Source organism: Sus scrofa, chromosome 17 (genome assembly GCF_054392235.1).
Source record: "Sus scrofa isolate SSC_HxYL_T2T_F1_AM1 chromosome 17, Sscrofa_HxYL_maternal_Yorkshire_Landrace_v2.0, whole genome shotgun sequence".
NCBI lineage: Eukaryota > Metazoa > Chordata > Mammalia > Artiodactyla > Suidae > Sus > Sus scrofa.
Window position 1 is genome coordinate 42,021,429 of NC_139399.1, and position 18,505 is coordinate 42,039,933.

The window sequence follows — 18,505 nt, forward strand, 5'->3', positions numbered from 1 at the left end:
GGGAAGGCGGTGGGGGCTGAAATTTGAGATCCCAGCCTGGTGAGGGGCGGCTGGAGAGAGACGCACACACAGAGACAGAGACAGGAAGAGAGAATTCAGTTGCCTTTGGTTTTCCAAAGCGGGCAGCTTGGGGGTTTGAGGGTGTGTGTGTGTGTGTGTGTGTGTGTGTGTGTGTGTGTGTGTGTGTGTGTTTTGTTTTCTTTCCTCCTCTCTCGCAGGGAGGCCAGGCCTTCAGGATAATAAAAGGACTCAGAGGCGAGGCGGGCAGAGCAAGCCAGCGCGGGGACAGGGCAGTGTGTGGACAAGAGTGAGGAGGCAGGAAGGGAAAGGGGGGAGACTGGAGGTGAGGGGGTGTCGGGGGCCGGAGCAGGAGGCGGTGGGAGGAAGCCGAGCAGCTGTGGTATTTGGAGCAAGTATAAATAGCCGCCTGGCCGGAGCTCAGCCAGACAGGGCTTTGCAGCTGCAGCGGCTGTGCAACCAGGCCCGGCCACTGTTGGCCACGGTGGGGACATCCTGGGCACGGAGACAGGCAGTGGGCAGGCACGGCCCCCAGGCTCTGACCAGACACCCCTCACCATTGCCACCTCTCTGGATGCCCTCTCGGCCAGCCATGCTGCTGGGTGGCCTCCTCCTCATTGGGGCCACCGTGACTGTGGCCCAGCGGAGGGGGCAGGAGGCCGGCGGGCGCCGGCGGGCACACCGAGTCCAGCATGGCCAGTGCAGCTACACCTTCGTGCTACCTGAGCCTGAGCCCTGCCCTCCGGACCCCGAGGCCTTCGGGGGCTCCAACAGCCTCCAGAGGGACTCCCCGGCGGCTGCACTCAACCTCGGGGACTGGCCCACCCAGCGCGTGCGACAGCTGGAAAAAATGCTGGAGAACAACACGCAGTGGCTGCAGAAGGTAAGGGCTGGGCCTGCGGGGGGGGCGGTAGGCGGTGAGCAGCTGGTAGAATATCCATGCCAGAAGCCTGCCCTGGGCACAGACAGCCAGGCTGATAGGACTCTTGCCTCTGCATTGTGCAGATTGGGATGACAAGGCCCAGAGAGGGGCGGAGATGAGCCTGAGGCCACACAGCAAAATTGGGCAGAGTCAGAACTGGAAACGTGACTCCTTATCTGCCCTCCATTCATTCAACACATGGGCCAGGCCCATTCTAGGCGCTGTGGATACAACAGTAAACAAGACAATATATTACCTTCCAGACTGGGGAAGGAAAGAGGCAATAAAAAGATAAACAGGAATCCCTGTCGTGGCTCAACAGAAACGAATCTGACTAGCGTCCATGAGGTTGCAGGTTCGATTCCTGGTCTTGATCAGTGGGTTAAGGATCCGGTGTTGCTGTGAACTGTGGCATAGGTCGAAGATGTGGCTCAGATCTGGTGTTGCTGTGGCTGTGGTGTAGGCCGGTGGCTACAACTCTGATTTGACCCCCTGCCTGGGAACATCCAAAAAAAAAAGAGAGAGAGATAAGTATCTACTATGTCAGACGGTGAAGCAAAATGAAAAAGGGAAAAAGGCAGGGAATGACCAGAGGTGGCTATTTGAGGTCAGATAATCCAAGAGGACTTCTTGGAGGAGGTGACATTTGAACACAGAGAATAAGCAAAGTGACTGAGCAACCCCTGCAGTTTTCTAGGGGGAGGGCATTCCTGGCAAAGGGAATTGCAGGTGCAAAGGCTGTGTGGTGGGAATGCAGCTGGGGTACCGGTGGCAGCCAGTGTGGCTGGAGAAGAGGAGGGGGAGAGAGTGGGGAGGGACAAGATCTGAGAGGGGAGGAGAGGACAGCCCATGTTGGGCCTTGGGGGCCACCGGAAGGACTTTGGCTCTTGCTCTGAGCGTCACGGGAGCCACTGCAGGGTTTTGAGCAGGGGAGACCAAGCTGATTTAGCTTTAACAGAGCAGACTGTAAGGAGCAGAGTGGACGCTGGAGGTCCAAGGAGCAGGCCACCAAAGCCACCAGACAAGAAGTGACGGAGGCCTAGAGCTGGCCGGGGCTGGGGGAGAGGGTGTGGTCAGTCAGATTCTAGAATACTCTGAAGGGGGAGCTAACGGGCTCTGCTGATGAATTGGACATGGGGTGGCAGAACTCAGGGAGTCGAGGACCCCAATGATGTTTTGGCCCAAGGCCAGGTCAAGGCCACTCTAGGGTCTCCTATCCTCATTCGTTCAGCCGACACTCTGAGCACCTACTGTGTGCCAGGCCCTAGGCGAGGCACTGAGATACGGCGGTGAATAAGGCACATTTGGCCCGGGGTGGGTATGGGGTGGGAAGGGCATAGTGTGGTGTTCAAGATGGGGAGCAGTTCCCCCCCTTACCCCATGGTTTCCAAATTGTTCAAATCATTTGCTAGATAGGCAGTGCTCCCCACCCCCCAATATATGCATATTTATTTAGTATTGCACATGTGCCCACACTGATACAATATGTTCAGGGAATGACACAACTGAAGATAGAACCTTAAGAAGATGGTATATGAGGAGTTCCCACTGTGGCACAGTGGGTAAGGACCTGGCATTGTTGCAATTGTGGCAGAGGTGGCAGCTGTGGCTTGGATTCTATCCCTGGCCTGGGAACTTCCCCCAAAAAGGTATACAAAATCATGTCAATTGAAGTTCTGGTAGTTTCCTCCTATTTTCCAAAGGATTGCCTTCTGCATCCCCTGGGTTGATGCATCCCCAAGGGAGAGGGGTTGTCCTACACGTATCTAAGGAAGCTGATTTGTGCACACACTCACATTCACACCCATGTGCGCACACACTTAACCTCCTATTTCATTCCTGCCCCAACCTTCTACCTCCTCAGCCCCCCATTCACCATCTTCCCATAATGCCTACTTGGCCTCCACCCTTCCTGCCCTGCAATACTTCCAGCTGCCACCGCCCTACCCCAGGATCCCCCTTCAAGGGAGTCCTGGGCCTCAAACCCAGGGGGCTTGGTGCTGTCCTGAAATCTGTGTGTGTCTCTTCAGGCAGCAGTTTCCAGCCCCAAAGGGCCTTGCCCACCCTCGCCTCCTTCTCACCCTCCACCCATCCTCTCACCAGACTGTGGATTTCCTACGTCAACGACAAATGGGGCCCAGAGGAGAGAGGCTCCTCGACTGCCTGCCCTATACCTGCAGACTCACCCGTGCACCTACCAGTCTCCAGGGCCTTTCTCTGGCTCAGAGGGAAGACGTTCCTCCATGGGCCCTACCTGTGGGTCCCATCCCCTGTAGCCCCGCAACCACCTCAAGCCGCCTATCCCCTCCTGTGTCTCTAACAGCTCCTCCTTCTCTGCTGGTCCTTCCCCTCAGGGCTTAATTGCATTCAAGTATCTGCTGTGTAAAAAAAAAAAAAAAGAAAGAAAGAAAAAGGTGTTCTAGTTGTGGCTCAGCAGGTTAAGAGCCCGACATAGTGTCCATGAGGATGCAGGTTCAATCCCTGGCCTTGCTGAGGGGGTTAAGGATCTGGCATTGCTGTGAGCTTCGGTGCTGGTCACAGATGCGGCTCAGATGCAGCTTTGCTGTGACTGTGGGGTAGGCCAGCATCTGTAGCTCTGATTCAACCCCTAGCCCAGGGGCTCCCATGTGCCGCAGGTGTGGCTATAAAAAGAGAAGGAAGGAAGGAAGGAAGGAAGGAAGGAAGGAAGGAAGGAAGGAAGGAAGGAAGGAAGGAAGGAAGGAAAAAGAGAAAAGGAAGGAAAGAAAGAGGAGGAAAGAAGGGGCAGAGGAAGAGGAGAAGGAGGGAGAACAAGCCCACTCTCCAACCCCCACCCGCTCTGACTTCTGGCCTGGCGCTCAGAGGGCCACACGCTCTGCCTCCACGTCCTCCTCCATCGCCTCCTTTCCCTAAGTAGCCCCCAATTCCCACTTCCCACTTCCTTCCTCCAATGGCCACGGCTCAGTCTTCATCTTACTTGACCTTTGGCAAAGTATTGCTGACCAATAGCCTCCTTCCAGAAACCGCCTCCATCTGCAAGTCCTCTTCTTCTTCCAGCAACAACGTTCCCTGCCTCCACCCTGGACTGGCCACTATCATCTCCACTGCCCAGGGCTCCATTTGCACCCTGACCCCCATGGTCCATCCTGCACTCAGCAGACAGAGGGAGCCCACTAAAACCTAAGCGAGATCCTCTGCTCAAAACGCTCCCAGGGCTCCCATCGCTTTAGAATAAAAGCAAAAGTCCTTACTGCCTAGAACAACCCTCCCCCGGACACTTGCGTGGCTCACTCCTGACCCCCCTCGGGACTACTGCCTAAATGTCACATCCTCAGAAAGGCCCTGCCTGTCCACCCCATTGAAAATAGCCACCCTTCTTGTGTCACTCTCTGTCCCTTCGCCCAGCGTTGGTTTTCTCTCTTAGCACCTGCCATCGTCTGTTCTTGAAAGCGTTTCTTTCGGTCCGTGAGCTCCAAGAGGGCAGGGGCCATGTCTGTCTTGTTCACGACTGGGTTCCCAGGGCCAAGAACAGTGACGGGCACATAGTAGGTGCTCAATGCATGTCTATTGAATGGATGAATGTGGGGATGCGAGGACGGTCCTCCAATCTCTCAGGCCGCTCCTGCTCCTCCTCCCACCCTGAAATGTCCGTGTTTCCCAGGACTTAGGCTCCATTCTTTGTCTCCTCTCATGCTTCTTGGCACAACCCCCAGGGCTGCCCCCGCCGCTCCTGCAGCACCATCTTCCCACCCCACCCCCTACCTTTTAGGGCTGCACCTGAAGCATACGGAAGTTCCCAGGCTAGGGGTCGAATTAGAGCTACAGCTGCCAGCCTACATCACAGCCACAGCAACTTGGGATCTGAGCCGTGTCTGTGACCTACACCACAGCTCATGGCAACGCTGGATCCTTAACCCACTGAGTGAGGCCAGAGATCCAAACTGCATCCTCATGGATACTAGTTGGGTTCATTACCCCCGAGCCACAGTGGGAACTCCCATGGCACCATCTTTGACCTGCCCTGTGATGACACCAAACCAACATCTGATGGGCTCTTGAGACCTAAATCCATGAGCCTGGGCTCCCCAGACATCTCCCTTCTGAGGGCCCACAGTGTCTCAACTCCAAAGCTGCCTGGGATGCAGCTCTTCTCTCCTCTGCCCACCTTTCCTGTTGAAAGCGTTACCATCCTCCCCAGCAGGCCATCCATGGCCCAAGGAGTGTCCTTCACTCCCAGGCAACGGGTCCCATCCTCCTGTCTCCATGGCCACTGCTCTGGCTCAGACACTGTGCTCACCTCCCTCCTGCCTTCTCTACCCCAGGTATCACCCTCTCATCCATCTTTGACTCCCCTGGGTGCCTGGTGCTTGGGTAACACTGGCCGAGCCAAATGTTAGATTTAAATCGATGGCTTTCAGGTCTGAAGGTCACCCGGCTCACCACTTCTGCTGGCAGTGGAGTGTCCTCTCCCGGACCTGTCTGTCCATCTAGGCTGATCACCCCGGGCAGGAGTCACTGTGGAATGCTGTGGGTCTAAAGAGCATTGATGTGGGAATCGGGCAGATCTGCGTTCACATCCTGGGCCCAGCACTTACTTGCCACATGGCTATGGATGAGCACGTCTCAGATTTCCCGCCTGCAAGATGGAGAAAATGACAGTACGTCTGGGGGTGGCTGGGCGGACCAGCGAGAGCACACACGCACCGCTCTCAGCCCGCTGCCTGGCTCTAATACGAGCCTTGTGCTTCATGAAGACACAGGGTGGCTCTTGTCGGTTAAGACACAGTAGCTCAATAGGCTTTTACTTAATTCAACACCATCTCTCTCGGGAGCCCTGCACCACTGGGCGGGGGAAGCCCAGTCCTTGTCAAGTCAGTTCAAGGCTGGCAGGCAACGTTGGGGCAGGAAATGTCACTTGTCCATGCTGGTGTTCTCTCTGATCTCCAGTCCTGCCTGGTGTCTGGTGAGGTCCAAGCAGGGGCTTGCGGTGCCATCTGATGGGTACCCTTGGATGGAGTGTCCCTTTCATGCCCTTTAGTCTTTGGGCCACTGCCAGGTCACTCTGTGCCAATGGAGCCTGCCACAACACCCATCGGCTCAAACACATCAGGCAGTCACTTTCCTCTGGTCCTGTCACCTCCTTGGACAGCAGCATAGCCACCCCCATAGCAGGTAAGAGCCCAACTCTGGAGTCCACCTTTTGGGATTTAAGATCTGTTCTGCCCCTTTCTAGCTGTGTGACCTGGAAGAAGTTGCTCCACCTCTCTGAGCCTCTATTTTTTCACCTATAAAATGTGGTGACAACACCACTGACCTTTAGGAAGATTGAATGAGATGATGCCTATGATTACCTTGGTCCAGCACCAGGCATAGAGAGAATTCTCAACCCATGTTAGCTGCTTCCATTAGGAGCTCTTCCTGCAGAGAAACATGAGCCCTGCATTTCTTGAGTGTTTCTCCCCCAGATGAGACGTGGGGCCCCTGACTCAGGCATGACCTAGACAGTCATCGCCCACCAGTCAGGGATGCTTATTACCTTCTGCGACCATGACCTTCCTCTGGCTCTTCTCTTGTATGGTCTCTTGGTCTGGGCTTATCTCAGAGTCTTCGAAATGTGAGGGCCTCTTTTTGGCTTCTGCTGGAACCTCCTGGAAGAGGGGAAAAAATGAGTTCCAGTATAGCAGAAATTGGCGTAATTAACTATATGTTAAGTTAAAAATCTAAAAAGATTTTTAAAAATCTTTACCATCACCACCATCGCCATCAGGGATGACCAGGGATGAGTGGGGACCGCTGGCCTCCCAGACTGGGCTCTCAGCAAGATTCGCTCACCTGGGAAGAACCTCGCTGCGGCAAGTTCACTGCAGCCAACACCTGCTCAGCCCACGTCCCCAGCCCTCTCCCTGTTCCCAGCGTACAGGGGAGAAAACTGAGGCCAGAGAGGGGAAGGGACTTGTGGGAGTCACACAGCAGTGACACCCAACCTGGCTTCTCCCTCCAAAAAGTCTGAGTCCCTTCTCTGGCTCTGGAGGGTGTCAAGGAGGTGGGTGAAGCCAGATCTGAGATAATGGGGTGGTCCCTTCTGACTCAGAATTCCCAAACCCCGACACCCACTCTCTTCTTCCCGTGGTTCCTCCTGCCTGGACTCCGGGTGCATGCAGGGCACCCCATGCCTGCCCCTCCCCCCTTCCTCCTGCCCTTCCATGCACCCCTCCCCCTCCCCTGTTTCTCCTGCTCTCCCCCCTCTCCTCCTGGAAGCCTCTGCCCCAGTGACTCACGTCTGGAGCCTGCTGTCGGCTGTCCTGTCCATGGGCTGCACATCAGCTCTTGGCTCCACTACACCCCCTCATCTGGGTGAAGAGCTGCAGCAGGGATGCGGGGGGCGGGGGGGGGACAGGAGGTGGGGGTACAGAGCCAGCTAGGGGTCCCTCGCTGGGCTGTGCCGCCCAGTGTTTAGTGCCTGGTTAGGGCCCGCCTGCGACCAGCGCAGTGAGCCTCATCTGTGAGATGGGAGCGTGCAAGCGCCTCCTACTGACATCTGATGTGGGGTCAAGAGAGGCAGAGCCCAGAAAGCATCCGCCCACAGCAGGTGCTCCATAAAGGCCCACTCTTCTCCTGTGAGTCCCCCAGCGGCCTCCCAGCCAGGAAGCACCTTCCTCAGCCCCCTCCCATGCCTCCCCAGTGGGACATTCCCTTCACACGAGGGGAGCGAGGAAACACAGCCCCCACCCTCCAACTCCCAAACTGCCCCCCAGTATCTGAGGACAGCACGTCTGAGCCTCCAGGGTCCCAGGAGCAGGGCAGACACTGAACCCCCAAATCAAGGGGCCCTCTACTTTCTCACCTATCCCAAGAACAGCTGGCCGTCTCTGCCTACCTCTGTGTGTCTCTGCCTCTGTGTGTCCCTGTGAGTCCTGGGGCTCTCACGGTGGCCTGACTCCCTTCCTCGAACTCTGTGGGTTCCTCTGTCACTCCCATTCTCTCTCCTGTCTCCTTGGCATCTCCCCGAGGCATCTCCCCCTTGACCCTAGGCCATCCGGCCCTCCTGCCTCTACCTGCCACCTGCTCTGTCCACACTGGAGGACACACCAGCCGGATGCACTGGCCAGTGCCCACCCCTCAGCCAAACTTCTCAGCCAGGGCCTCTTTCTCTTCTTCCTCTGCCCCCAGAGCCAAGCGGGGAGGGGTCAGGGGCCGGGCAGAAGCCCCCCAGCCTCTGCTGTTGGCTCCACGTCCCTGACGTCAAACCTCAGAATAACTCGGTCCCCCAGCCCAGGAGTCTCGAGGACTGGCCTGGCTGGATGTGGGTCAAAAGCCTATCCAGCAAGGGCGCAGCGTGGGGTCCTGGCCCAGCTCAAGGTCCTCCCAAACTGGCCAGGGCTCCTAGCTGCCCCGGCCTCCCCAGGCTGCCCGTAAATTCTTGGCATTTTCAGCCTCCAGTTATCCAAACAAGAAATGAATCTCGGCTGCCGAACAAAATGTCTTGGGGTTTGATTTCCTAACCTCACCACTGGCTCCTCTAAAAAGTTTGGGGCTGGGGGAGGGGATGGGGAGAACAGCATCTCCTTCGGGGAGGACTGGGGTTATTTTTCTTAGAAGGGAGCCTAGAAACAGTGGCACAGATGCCCTGGGCCTAGGGATGAGCAGGGAGCAGGGGCGGCAGCAGCCCCTTGAATGGGCGCCCCCGGAGGATCAGGCCAACCCCCGCCGGCAGGGCCCCAGGCTCTGGCTCTCTCCTCCCAGGCCCCAGAGCTCAGCCAGGCTGGGCTGCACACAGCCCCTCTCCTCGTCTCTCCTTGGGCTGGAAATGAAGCAAGCAGGCCCCAGGTCTGCCCCGAAGCCTGTCCCTCTGCCCAGACTGGCCTCTGAGCATTTGCTTCACCCTGGAGTCAGCTCTGAAATGTCTGGAACCGGGTCTGAGTCAGGGGTCATGGGCCAAGCATGCCATCCACCAGCTGTGGGTCCTGGGGAAGCCACCTGCCTCGAGTGGTTCCTCTGTAAGGTGGAACTTAAAATCCTCTGCCTCTCAGAGAGAGGGCAGGATGAAGAAACAGAAGAGGGGTTATGGCCAGCATTTATGGAGCACTTACTGTGTGCCAGACACTGTCCTAGGTACGTCAGGAGAATTACTGCATTGAATTCTCACAATGAGCCTATGAAGTAAGAGTGTTTGCCCATTAACAGATGCGGAAACTGAGTCACCAAGAGGTGAGGTCATTTGCTCGAGGTCACACATCCAGCAAGTGTGAAGTCAAATTCACACTCAGGGTCTCTGTGGCCAGAACCCACACTCTCAGCACTGAATCTGACCAGCACCCATGAGGATGCAGGTTCGATCCCTGGCCTCACTCGGTGAGTTAAGGATCCAGTGTTGCCGTGAGCCGTGGTGTAGGTCGCAGACGAGGCGCAGATCTGACATTGCTGTGGCTGTGGTGTAGGCCGGTGGCTGTAGCTCTAATTCGACCCCTAGCCTGGGAACCTCCATATGTCAGGGGGTGGCCCTAAAAATTAAAAAAAAAAATTAAAAAAAAAAACACAAAAAAAAAACCCATAAAAAACTACTTCCTCTTGGACAGAGGAACTGATCCTCAGAAGCTTAGGCAGGCAGAGCCTTGTGGCCCTTCACTCCTGACTCTAGGGTAACACCTGCTGCTCTACAGCGCGGCCACCAAGTGAGGCTGACGAAGGAAGGCGATTTCAAGCATGGAAAGGAACCCACATAGGAAAGTGCTGCCAGGGCTGTAGCTGGGCCCGCTGGGCACAGAGATGAGCTGGAGAGGGGTTGCAAGGCCTCTCACTTCAGGGTCCTGCTTACCCGGTTTCCAGTCCCAGCTCCACCCCTTGCCATTGGCCTGGTTGTTTTTCTCAGCTACTAATGTTTCACATGTAAAAGCTGGGAAATAGGAAAGTGTGTAAAGACACGGGAGAGGAAAAAAAAAATCACTCTCTTCTCAATCCCCTGATCATCTCCTAGTTAATTTCCTTGTTGTTCATTCTATGCATTTTAAATTTTCACTGAAATGTTTTAGATGTATGAAAAGGTAGAGAGAAAAAGTAAATCAAATTTCTTGTTCGCACAACTCAGCTTAAGCAATAAAACCTTACTGAGGTTCTCTTGTGGCGGAGCAGGTTAAAGGATCCAGCGTTATCACACTGCTGCAGCTGGGTTGCTGCTGTGGCTCAGGTTCAATCCCTGGCCAGGGAAATTCCACATCCCATGGGCACTGCCAAAAAAACTAAAAAAAAAAAAAAAAGAGAGAGAGAGAGAGAGAGAAAGAAACAAAACCTTACCAATCCCTTTAAGCCTCTGCCCCTCTCCTGCCTCCTTCTCCCACCAGAGAGGCTGTGAATTCTGTGTCAACGACCTCTTACTCAGGTCTAGCCCTCCCTGACCGAGGTGCATTTGCTTCCTAGATAAGTGGGGTCACACTCTCTCTTTGTACAATTCTCTTTGGTTCACTCAACCTTACGTCTAAAGATTTATGGCTCTGCAAATGTGGGGAAGGCCTGAGGCTCAGTTTTTCCATCTCTAAGCTGGGGACGATGGTAAGCGCATGCCTGAACGTGCTGTGGCGCCCAGATAACTGAGATCTGGGGGCGCACCTGGCGCTGCTGCCTCTTGCGGGTAAGTGGGAGATGCTGTTGTCGTTACGTCTCCTTGCTGCCACGACGGCACACACACAGGACTGTCTGTGCCAGGCACCAGGGTACGTGTTTTACAAATACTGCTGCTTATTAAACCTTACAACACCCTAAAAGGTCAGGACTGTTTTGAGCTCCATTTATTGAGGGGAAACAGACCCAGAGAATTCACTGGCCGCAAAGGGAGGGAGGTGAGCTCGAACCCAGGCAGGCTGGCTCCAAACCCCACACCCGTCACCACCAGACAGATCGCCTCTCCATGCTGCTTATTTACACATGGGCACACCGACCCTGGGAGGGGGAGTGACTTGACCACCTTCACCCCTGGGGGGTAATTGGCAAGGACATCTTGCTTCTCCTCCCTAGTAGGGACAGGACACACCGCATGGCATAAGCCCTGTGAATACCATGCGTCCTTACAGTTAAGAAGTTCTGGAGTTCTGTGCAGGCCTGCACACCTGCACACATGCAGCATTCTGAACTTAACTGGCCAGGTAGGGTGTTCATTCCTGCCTTCACTTCATCACCCCCTCCACTGATGTTTATAAAGAGCTTAGAGGCTGGCTCTGTGCAGGTAATGAGGATTCAGCAGAAATAAAGGAAGACACAGTCCATCCAACTCTGGGGGCCGTGGAAGAGACACTCACCCAGGAATTGTTCGTAGGCAGTGATCAACCATGATACAGGCTGGGAAGGAGGGGCTCACCTGTTCTAGGAGTGGAGAGTAGGGGACCCAACCTTGATGGAGGGAGGGCAAGAGGAGGAAGGACAGAGCTGAGATTTAAAGGGTGGATTGGCAGTTCCTAGGCCAGGAAGGGAAGGAAAAAGATTTCCAAGCATAGGTGACAGCAAGTGCAAAGGCCCTGGGGTGGAGTGGAGCAAGGTGATGTGGAGGAAATGAAAAGGGCTCTGTGTCACCAGAAAGCAGAGTCAAGAGAGTGTGACCAAGATGAGACTAAAGTGTTCATCAGGGCTGAGATCAGGCCTCCCTGGGCCTGACCCTACTCAAGAGGCTCTCAGGCACTAGGTTGGATGTGGCCACTTTTCTGCCCTGCGCCCAGCGAGGACGGCTCTGCAATGGGCAGTGGCCACAGACATCGGGATCTGCTCCCCGCCTCCTTCCCAGACCCCGGTCCTACCCCCATCACCCTGTCCTCAGGGTCAGCCTCAGCCACCTGGCACACAGGGTGGGAGGGGGCAGAGCACCTAGCCATTGGGTTCAAATCCTCACTTGCCAGCTGTGGGCAATCCTCTCTGGGCCTCAGGTTCCTCATTTGTCGAGTGGGGGGTGATGGCTCTTTCCCTCCAGGCCGCTGGGGATCAGACGAGAGCAGAGCCACACACCAGAGGGTACAGGAGGAAAGCCTGGGGCTTCTGGGGGAGATGCCCCAGCAAAGCCTCCCTCCCTCTAGCACAGGATTGCCTCCCTCCCCCAGGTGGAGCTGGGGTTGTGAGAGGTGGAGGGGTGCTGTCACATGATCACTTCAGCCAAGGTGACTTTGGAGAAGGGCAGCCTGGGACAGCCACTCCCAGACAGTCTGAATGTGTCCCTGACAAGCTGCGTGTCCTTGGACCAGTTGCTGAAGCTCTCCATGCCTCATCTGTAAAACGGGTTGATAATAGCTCCTACCTCAGAGGGTGGCAACAAAGATTTAATATACATGGTGGTTAGAACAGTGTTCAGCCCATGATGAGTTTTAAGTAGACACTTGCCAAGCGAAATGGACACGCGACCCCGTTCCATGTTAAGGCTGATGCACGTGGCAGAGGTGAGCAATTGCAAGAAATGTGCTGCTTTACTTCCTCTCAATTAAACTCCCCAATTTTTTTCTTTTTTTATGGCTGTATCAGAGGGATATGGAAGTTCCCAGGCCGGTGATCAGATCCAAGCTGCAGCTGCAAGCTATGCCACAATTGCAGCAATGCCAGATCCTTTAACCCACTTCGCCACACCAGGTCAGGGATCAAAACAATACCTCTGCAGCAACTTGAGCCATTGCCGTAGGATCCTTAACCCACTGCACCATGGCAGGAACTCCTAAACTCTCAATTTCTGTATGTGGGAGAATAAGAAGGGCTCCTCTATTAGGCCCCATTGTAGACAAACCTTCCAAAATCAAGATTTAGGCACACACAACCACAAAGGGATAGCCAAGCCCGAGAAGGCCAAGGTCCTGGCAGCCTTTCCCCAGCTTATAAGAAGCATCACAGGAGCTCCTGTTGTGGCTCGGTAGTAATGAACCTGACTAGGATCCATGAGGATGCAGTTTCGATCCCTGGCCTCGCTCAGTGGGTTAAGGATCCTGCATTGCCATGAGCTGTGGCATAGGTCACAGACACAGCTCAGATCCCGCATTGCTGTGGCTGTGGTATAGGCCAGCAGCTGCAGCTCTGATTCAACCCCTAGCCTGGGAACTTCCATATGCCTCGGGTGCAGCCATCAAAAGACAAAAAAAAAAGAAGATGAAGCACTACCCACATTCACGGGGTAGGGGCACCCATGCCAGGCCCTCTGCCAGGAGGAATCAATGAGCCCCATTTTCCGATGTAGGCAATGAGGCTCAGAGAAGTTACATCACTGGCTCAAAGGAGAAAAGGCAAAGCTAGGATTGAACCAGCGCCTGTCAGCGAGGACGCCAGGCCCACACGAGGCTCCACGCCGCAGCTGGGCGTTTGGCGAAGCCAGGCCTGTGCCGGGAATCAGGCTGAGAGTTGAAACGCTCATCCCGCCTCAACAGCCTCGCTGGTCCCTGACCCTCTCCACCCCTGGCTCCCTGCCCACTCCACTCACTCCAAGCCCGACCCAGAAGAAGCAACAGAATCTCCCGCAGGGAGGAAAATAGCCGAGGAAGACTGGGCGTGGGTGCTCAGAAAAAACAAGACAAACCTCACTTTGCCCCGAGCCAGGGGTCAGGGCCTGTGTGGGTCCCGAGGGAGTGGGGGGGCCTGGAGCCAGGCAGAGGAGGAGGGGCCAACCTTGGCCAGCAGGCTCCCAAGCCAAAGTCAGTTCCATGCAGAAAATGAAGACACTGAGGCCTGGTGGCGGGGGCAAGGGGGGTGGTGGGGGAAGACAGGGCAGATGAGATGTGACAACCAAGGCGGGGGTGGGGGGACAGGACCTGGGAGCAAGAGGGTCTGACCTCTGTAACCTCTGCAAAGGCAGTAGCATTGTTACCTATTGCAGCATAAACACATTAGGCCCTGAGACACTTAGCAACTTAAAGTGACCCTGGACATATATTACCTGTCAAGTTGCCCAGAGTCAGGAATCGGGAGCAGCTTAACATGGTAGTTCTGACTTGGGCTTTCCTCCCTGCACTTACACGTGGATGTCAGGTGGGGCTGCGGTTCCCTGAAGGCTCGAAGGGGGCCGGAGGAGGAGCCTCCAAGGTGGCCCCGCACAGGGCTAGAAGGGTGATGCTGGCCGGTGTTCCTCTCCAGATCAGCCCCTCCTCAGGGCTGCTTGAGGGTCCCCAGGACATCGGGGCTGGCTTCCCCCAAATTAAGAGATTCAAGAGGGGACAGAGCAGAAGCCACAAAGTGATGCTGTCACCACCATCACCTCCAACGCTTCTACAGTATCCTGTTGGTCACACTGGCCAGTCCAACTACCCTGGGGCACGAGGACCCGGAGGGGGGTCGTTGGGGCTGCCTTGGGGTCTGGCTGGCACAGGCAGCCCACCTGAGTGACAAAGGCTGTGGTCTCGGGGGCCCTAAGACCTGGTCCCAAGCCAGCCTGTGCTGCTCACAGGCTGTGTGACTTGGGAGACAGGGTCATCTTCTCTATGCTTCTTTCCCTCATCTGTGAAATGGGGGCAATGAGAGAGCCGAGACTAAGTGGGCTCTGTTCGTAAGGCCCTGGGGCCACGGCTGGTACGCTCAGCACTGCCGAGACCTGCCTTCGGAGGCCCCGCAGCTGCGCAGAGCTCAGTCCACCCCGGGAGCAGGAATGAGCCTGCTCTGGTCACTGCGCTCTGCCCAGCGCCCCTCACGGGTCCTGGTACTTCTAATGAATTTGTTGTACTGTGTCAGATTTCTAGAACATTCTCCTGCAGATACCCCAAGCTGGCTCCCTCCCTTGCCGTGGGCCTCCCTCTGCTCCTTCTCCCTGCCCTCCTGTCTCCAAGCTGGCATTTCTTCCCCTCTCCCTCCTGCCCTTGGACCCATGGTCGCCCCAGCTCTCTGGTCCTCTGGCCTCACCTCTCACAGGGCTCCCGGGGCAGCTGGGGCTGGGTCGGGATGCCCAAACTTATTTCTAGCAGCCAAACCATTATTCTGTGGACACCCAGCGCCCCTTACGTAAAACGGATCTATTTGTTCCTTCAACAAACTCTTCCTAGGACCTCTTATGTGCCTGGCACTGCTGGAGGGACAGAGGGTGTGGCCATGGACATGGCAGCCCTGGGCTCCTGGGGCCGATGTTCCGCGGGGGAAACAGACAAACAGCAAGTGACCCCAGTGATTTCAGATGTGGGACGTGCCATGAAGAACCCACACAGTCCTGGCAGGTGGAGTAGGGCTGGGGGCAGAGTTACCTTTAATGAGGTGGCCTGGGAACGCATTTCAGAAAAGGTGACATTTGTGAGCAGACCTGAAAGTCAGAAGGGGGCTGATGGGAGAAGCTCGGGGGGCTCCTGAGCTGGGGGCATGTGGATGTGTGTTGGGAGGATCCCAGTAAGTAACAAACACTGTGGCTCCTGTGGCCAGACCCCAGGGCCCCTCCTCCAAACACAGTGTGGAAACCACAGACACGACCTCTGCTCAGGGCAGCGTGTCCACATCACAAGGGCATACACCTTTCAACTTGGCAGTTCTGCATCGAAGGATTTATCCCCGTACAGCCTCGCAGGAGGGTGAAAGACAAGCGGGCAGGATGTTCCCGGCAGCCCTGGTGTGACGGCAAAAGCTTGGTGGGATGGAAATGACCTATGGCCCCAGCTCTAAGGGACCAGATGAGCAAACAGTGGTGGCTATTAAAACAGCAAGGCTGGTGTCTCTGGATGACTCTGGAACAATCGCCGAGTTATAGTAAGAATAAAGATGCAGGGTGCAGGGTGTCGAGCTGACCTTTTCACAGACGGGAAGCAAGGGGATATAAACATACTGCTGGTACTGGCTTAGCATTTCTCTGGGAGGAAACTTGGGAGCCCCTTCAGTGGCTATAAACAACTATAATTAAAATTTCAAAAGTTTGCTTTTAAATTGAAACACACGCGCAAAGTCATCAAAGCTCTAACTTCTGGAGCTCCCACTGTGGCTCAGTGGAAAAGAACCTGACTAGTATCCATGAGGATGTGAGTTGAATCGCTGGCCTCACTCAAAGGGTTAAGGATCCAGCATTGCCGTGAGCTGTGGTATATGTTGCAGATGCGGCTCGGATCTGGCGTTGATGTGGTGTAGACTGGCAGCTGTAGCTCCAATCTGACCCCTAGCCTGGGAACTTCTCTGACTTCCTAGCTGTTCACAGGTCTGGCTAGACTGGGCCACTAGCTCCAGTGTGGAGCCTCCTGCAAGTATGTATCTGACTGAGGCCTCAGTTTCCCCATATGTGAAATGAGGCTGGGCTGAGTAGGCCCTGCCGGTCCTCCGGGCTCTCTGTTTCTGGGCTTTTATCTCTTCCCACCTTCCCCTCCCACCTTGAGTGATTAAGCCTGAATTTAGCCTGTCCGGCTCTATCCTAATTCCCACCCCATCTCAAGTGCAACCCAATTTAGACCCTGCTTGTTGGGATAGTTTTTCCTGTTTACAAAGTAAAGACTTTTTTTTTCTCTTGGAAAGAAATTTGCAAGAACGCCTGGTTCTTGCTAAGTGATATGGGAACTACAGCAGGTTTTGTGCAGAAGGTGCAGTGACCTGACACGTTTACTGGGGTCTCTCTGGCTACCGTGTGGGCCAGGGAGCTTGGTGGCCCAGGAGCAAGGCCAGAGCCTGAGAACCCAGCAAGGAGGCTGTGAATGCCCACCGCAGCCAGGATGGAGGCTGGACCGGGTTTCAGGGGTGGGGGTAGGGGTGGGCCGAGGAAGAAGTGATTATCTTCTGGATGTGATCCAGAGGGGACACCACAGAGGGGAGGCGGGGTGGGGGGAGGGAGGGAGGGAGAGGAGTGAGGCTGGCTCCGAGGGGCTGGGCCTGAGTGACCGGAAGGATGGCGTTTACTGAAGAATGACATAATTTGGGGAGTTCCTGTCGTGGCGCAGTGGTTAACGAATCCGACCAGGAACCACGAGTTGAGGGTTCGATCCCTGGCCTTGCTCAGTGGGTTCAGGATCCGGTGTTGCCATGAGCTGTGGTGCGGGTGGCAGATGTGGCTCGGATCCCGTGTTGCTGTGGCTCTGGCGTAGGCCGGTGGCTACAGCTCTGATTAGACCCCTAGCCTGGGAACCTCCATACGCCGTGGGAGCAGTTCAAGAAAAGGCAAAAAGACCCCCCCTCCCCCCAAAAAAAGAATGAAATCATTTGACCAAAGTCAAGGAGCTCAGAGATGTGGATCCAGGGTCTTAGGCTCCCAGTTCGACAGTCTGCTTCACTCTCTCCCTGCTGCCTCCCTGCAATTTCACGGGAGGTGGTTTTTGGTGGGGGAGAATCCCTGTCTTTCCTGTATCCTGACTGACACCTAAATGCGCAGAAGCCCCTGGTTCATATTTGGTCCCATTCAGGCAGGAGCCCTGAGGCAAGGAACCCAGAAACGCAGGCAACAGGCAGAAGCCGGCAGCCAGGCACATTGGTGCTCCGGGCTCCCTGGAGGGAGGCTGAGCCTCGGGTCCCACACTGGGTGAGGGAGGCACGGCTTCCACCTGCTCAGCCCCTGACCTGACCCTCCTGTGCCCACTGCACCTGATCTCCCAGCCTCCAAAATCAGCAGACCCAGTATGAACCCAGCAGCTGTCAACTTGACAGGTAGCCTTGGAGGTAAACTTCACGTGTCTGAGCCTCCATTTGCTCACTTATAAAATGGGGTCAGGGAGTTTCCATTGTGGCGCAGCAGGTTAAGAACCCGACTAGTATCCATGAGGCTACGGGTTCAGTCCCTGGCCTCACTCAGTGGGTTCAAGATCCTGTGTTGCATTGAGATATGATGTAGGTTTCGGATGTATCTCGGATCTGGTGTTGCTGTGGCCATGGCGGAGGCCAGCAGCTGCAATTCCAATTTGACCCTCAGCTCGGGAGCTTCCACTGTGGCTCTAAAAAGACAAAAATAAAAAATAAAATTAAAATTAAAGTGGGATCAATAGCAGAGCCTCCATGCAAAGGACAGTGAGGTGCCATAAAGGGGACAACCACGTCTTCCAAGAGCCCTTGACTTCTGCCCCACTCCCACTCCTGGTAAAGTCCCACCAGCAAAGGACAGAGGGACCAGAGGCCAGGCCAAATGTTCTGCAGTAGGACAGAACCTCCAGCTTTCCAAGATGTGCCAGCCCCTGGCCTGGGCTGCAGGTGGAGGTGCTGGGACAGACCAGGCAGCAGCTTAATGGCAACAGCAGAATAATAACAGCAGCTAAATTTACTGCGCACACAGCACGTGCCAAGCATGGGCTCCCTGAACACCCGTGTCTCATTTAACCCACAACAACTGCATACAGTAGGTCCTGCTACTGTGCCCATTTTACAGCCAGGGAAACAGGCTCTGAGAAACCTCACAGCCAATAGGAGTCAAGGCTGGATATAAACAGAGGCCCTCTCCAGCCTGCAAAAAGAAACAAAATGTTCTTAGAGGAAGTTTCCAGAGCCTCTCAAGAGGCGATGCAGGGAGACTGTGGTGTTTGTTGGGCACCAGCTCCATGCCAGGCACTCTCTGGTTCTTTGCCCCAGTGCCTCACACTAACCCCAAGAAGGGGTGTGAGGCTTCCTCATTTGACAGATAAAGAAACTGAGGCTTGGAAGGAAGACACTTAGCTGAGGTCCCATGGCGGTTAATGGAGAAGTTGGGATTCAAACCCAGAGCCT

The 18,505-nt window shown here is 55.3% G+C and overlaps 1 protein-coding gene and 1 long non-coding RNA gene across 6 annotated transcripts in view; one reads left to right on the forward strand and one right to left on the reverse strand.

Annotated features, from left to right (window-relative positions):
* Positions 1-444: 444 nt before the first annotated feature.
* Positions 445-18,505, forward strand: part of ANGPT4 (angiopoietin 4) — a 46,153-nt gene continuing 28,092 nt past the window's right edge. For 4 of the 5 annotated variants that reach the window (XR_014832134.1, XR_014832135.1, XR_014832136.1 and 1 more), the window contains exon 1: positions 445-901. Coding sequence is in view for 1 of the 5 variants with exons in the window: in XM_013985210.3 (XP_013840664.1) it covers positions 593-901 (309 nt within the window). In the remaining 4 variants the exon portion in view is untranslated. Of the gene's footprint in view, positions 1,308-18,505 lie in introns of all 5 variants that reach the window. The other variant, XM_085003486.1, reaches the window with a different exon arrangement.
* On the reverse strand, positions 6,435-7,937 carry LOC110257400 (uncharacterized). The gene is made up of 3 exons (XR_002339950.2): positions 7,797-7,937; positions 7,198-7,281; positions 6,435-6,567 (listed from the first exon to the last, which is right to left on the reverse strand). It is a non-coding gene; the product is annotated as an uncharacterized LOC110257400 (long non-coding RNA).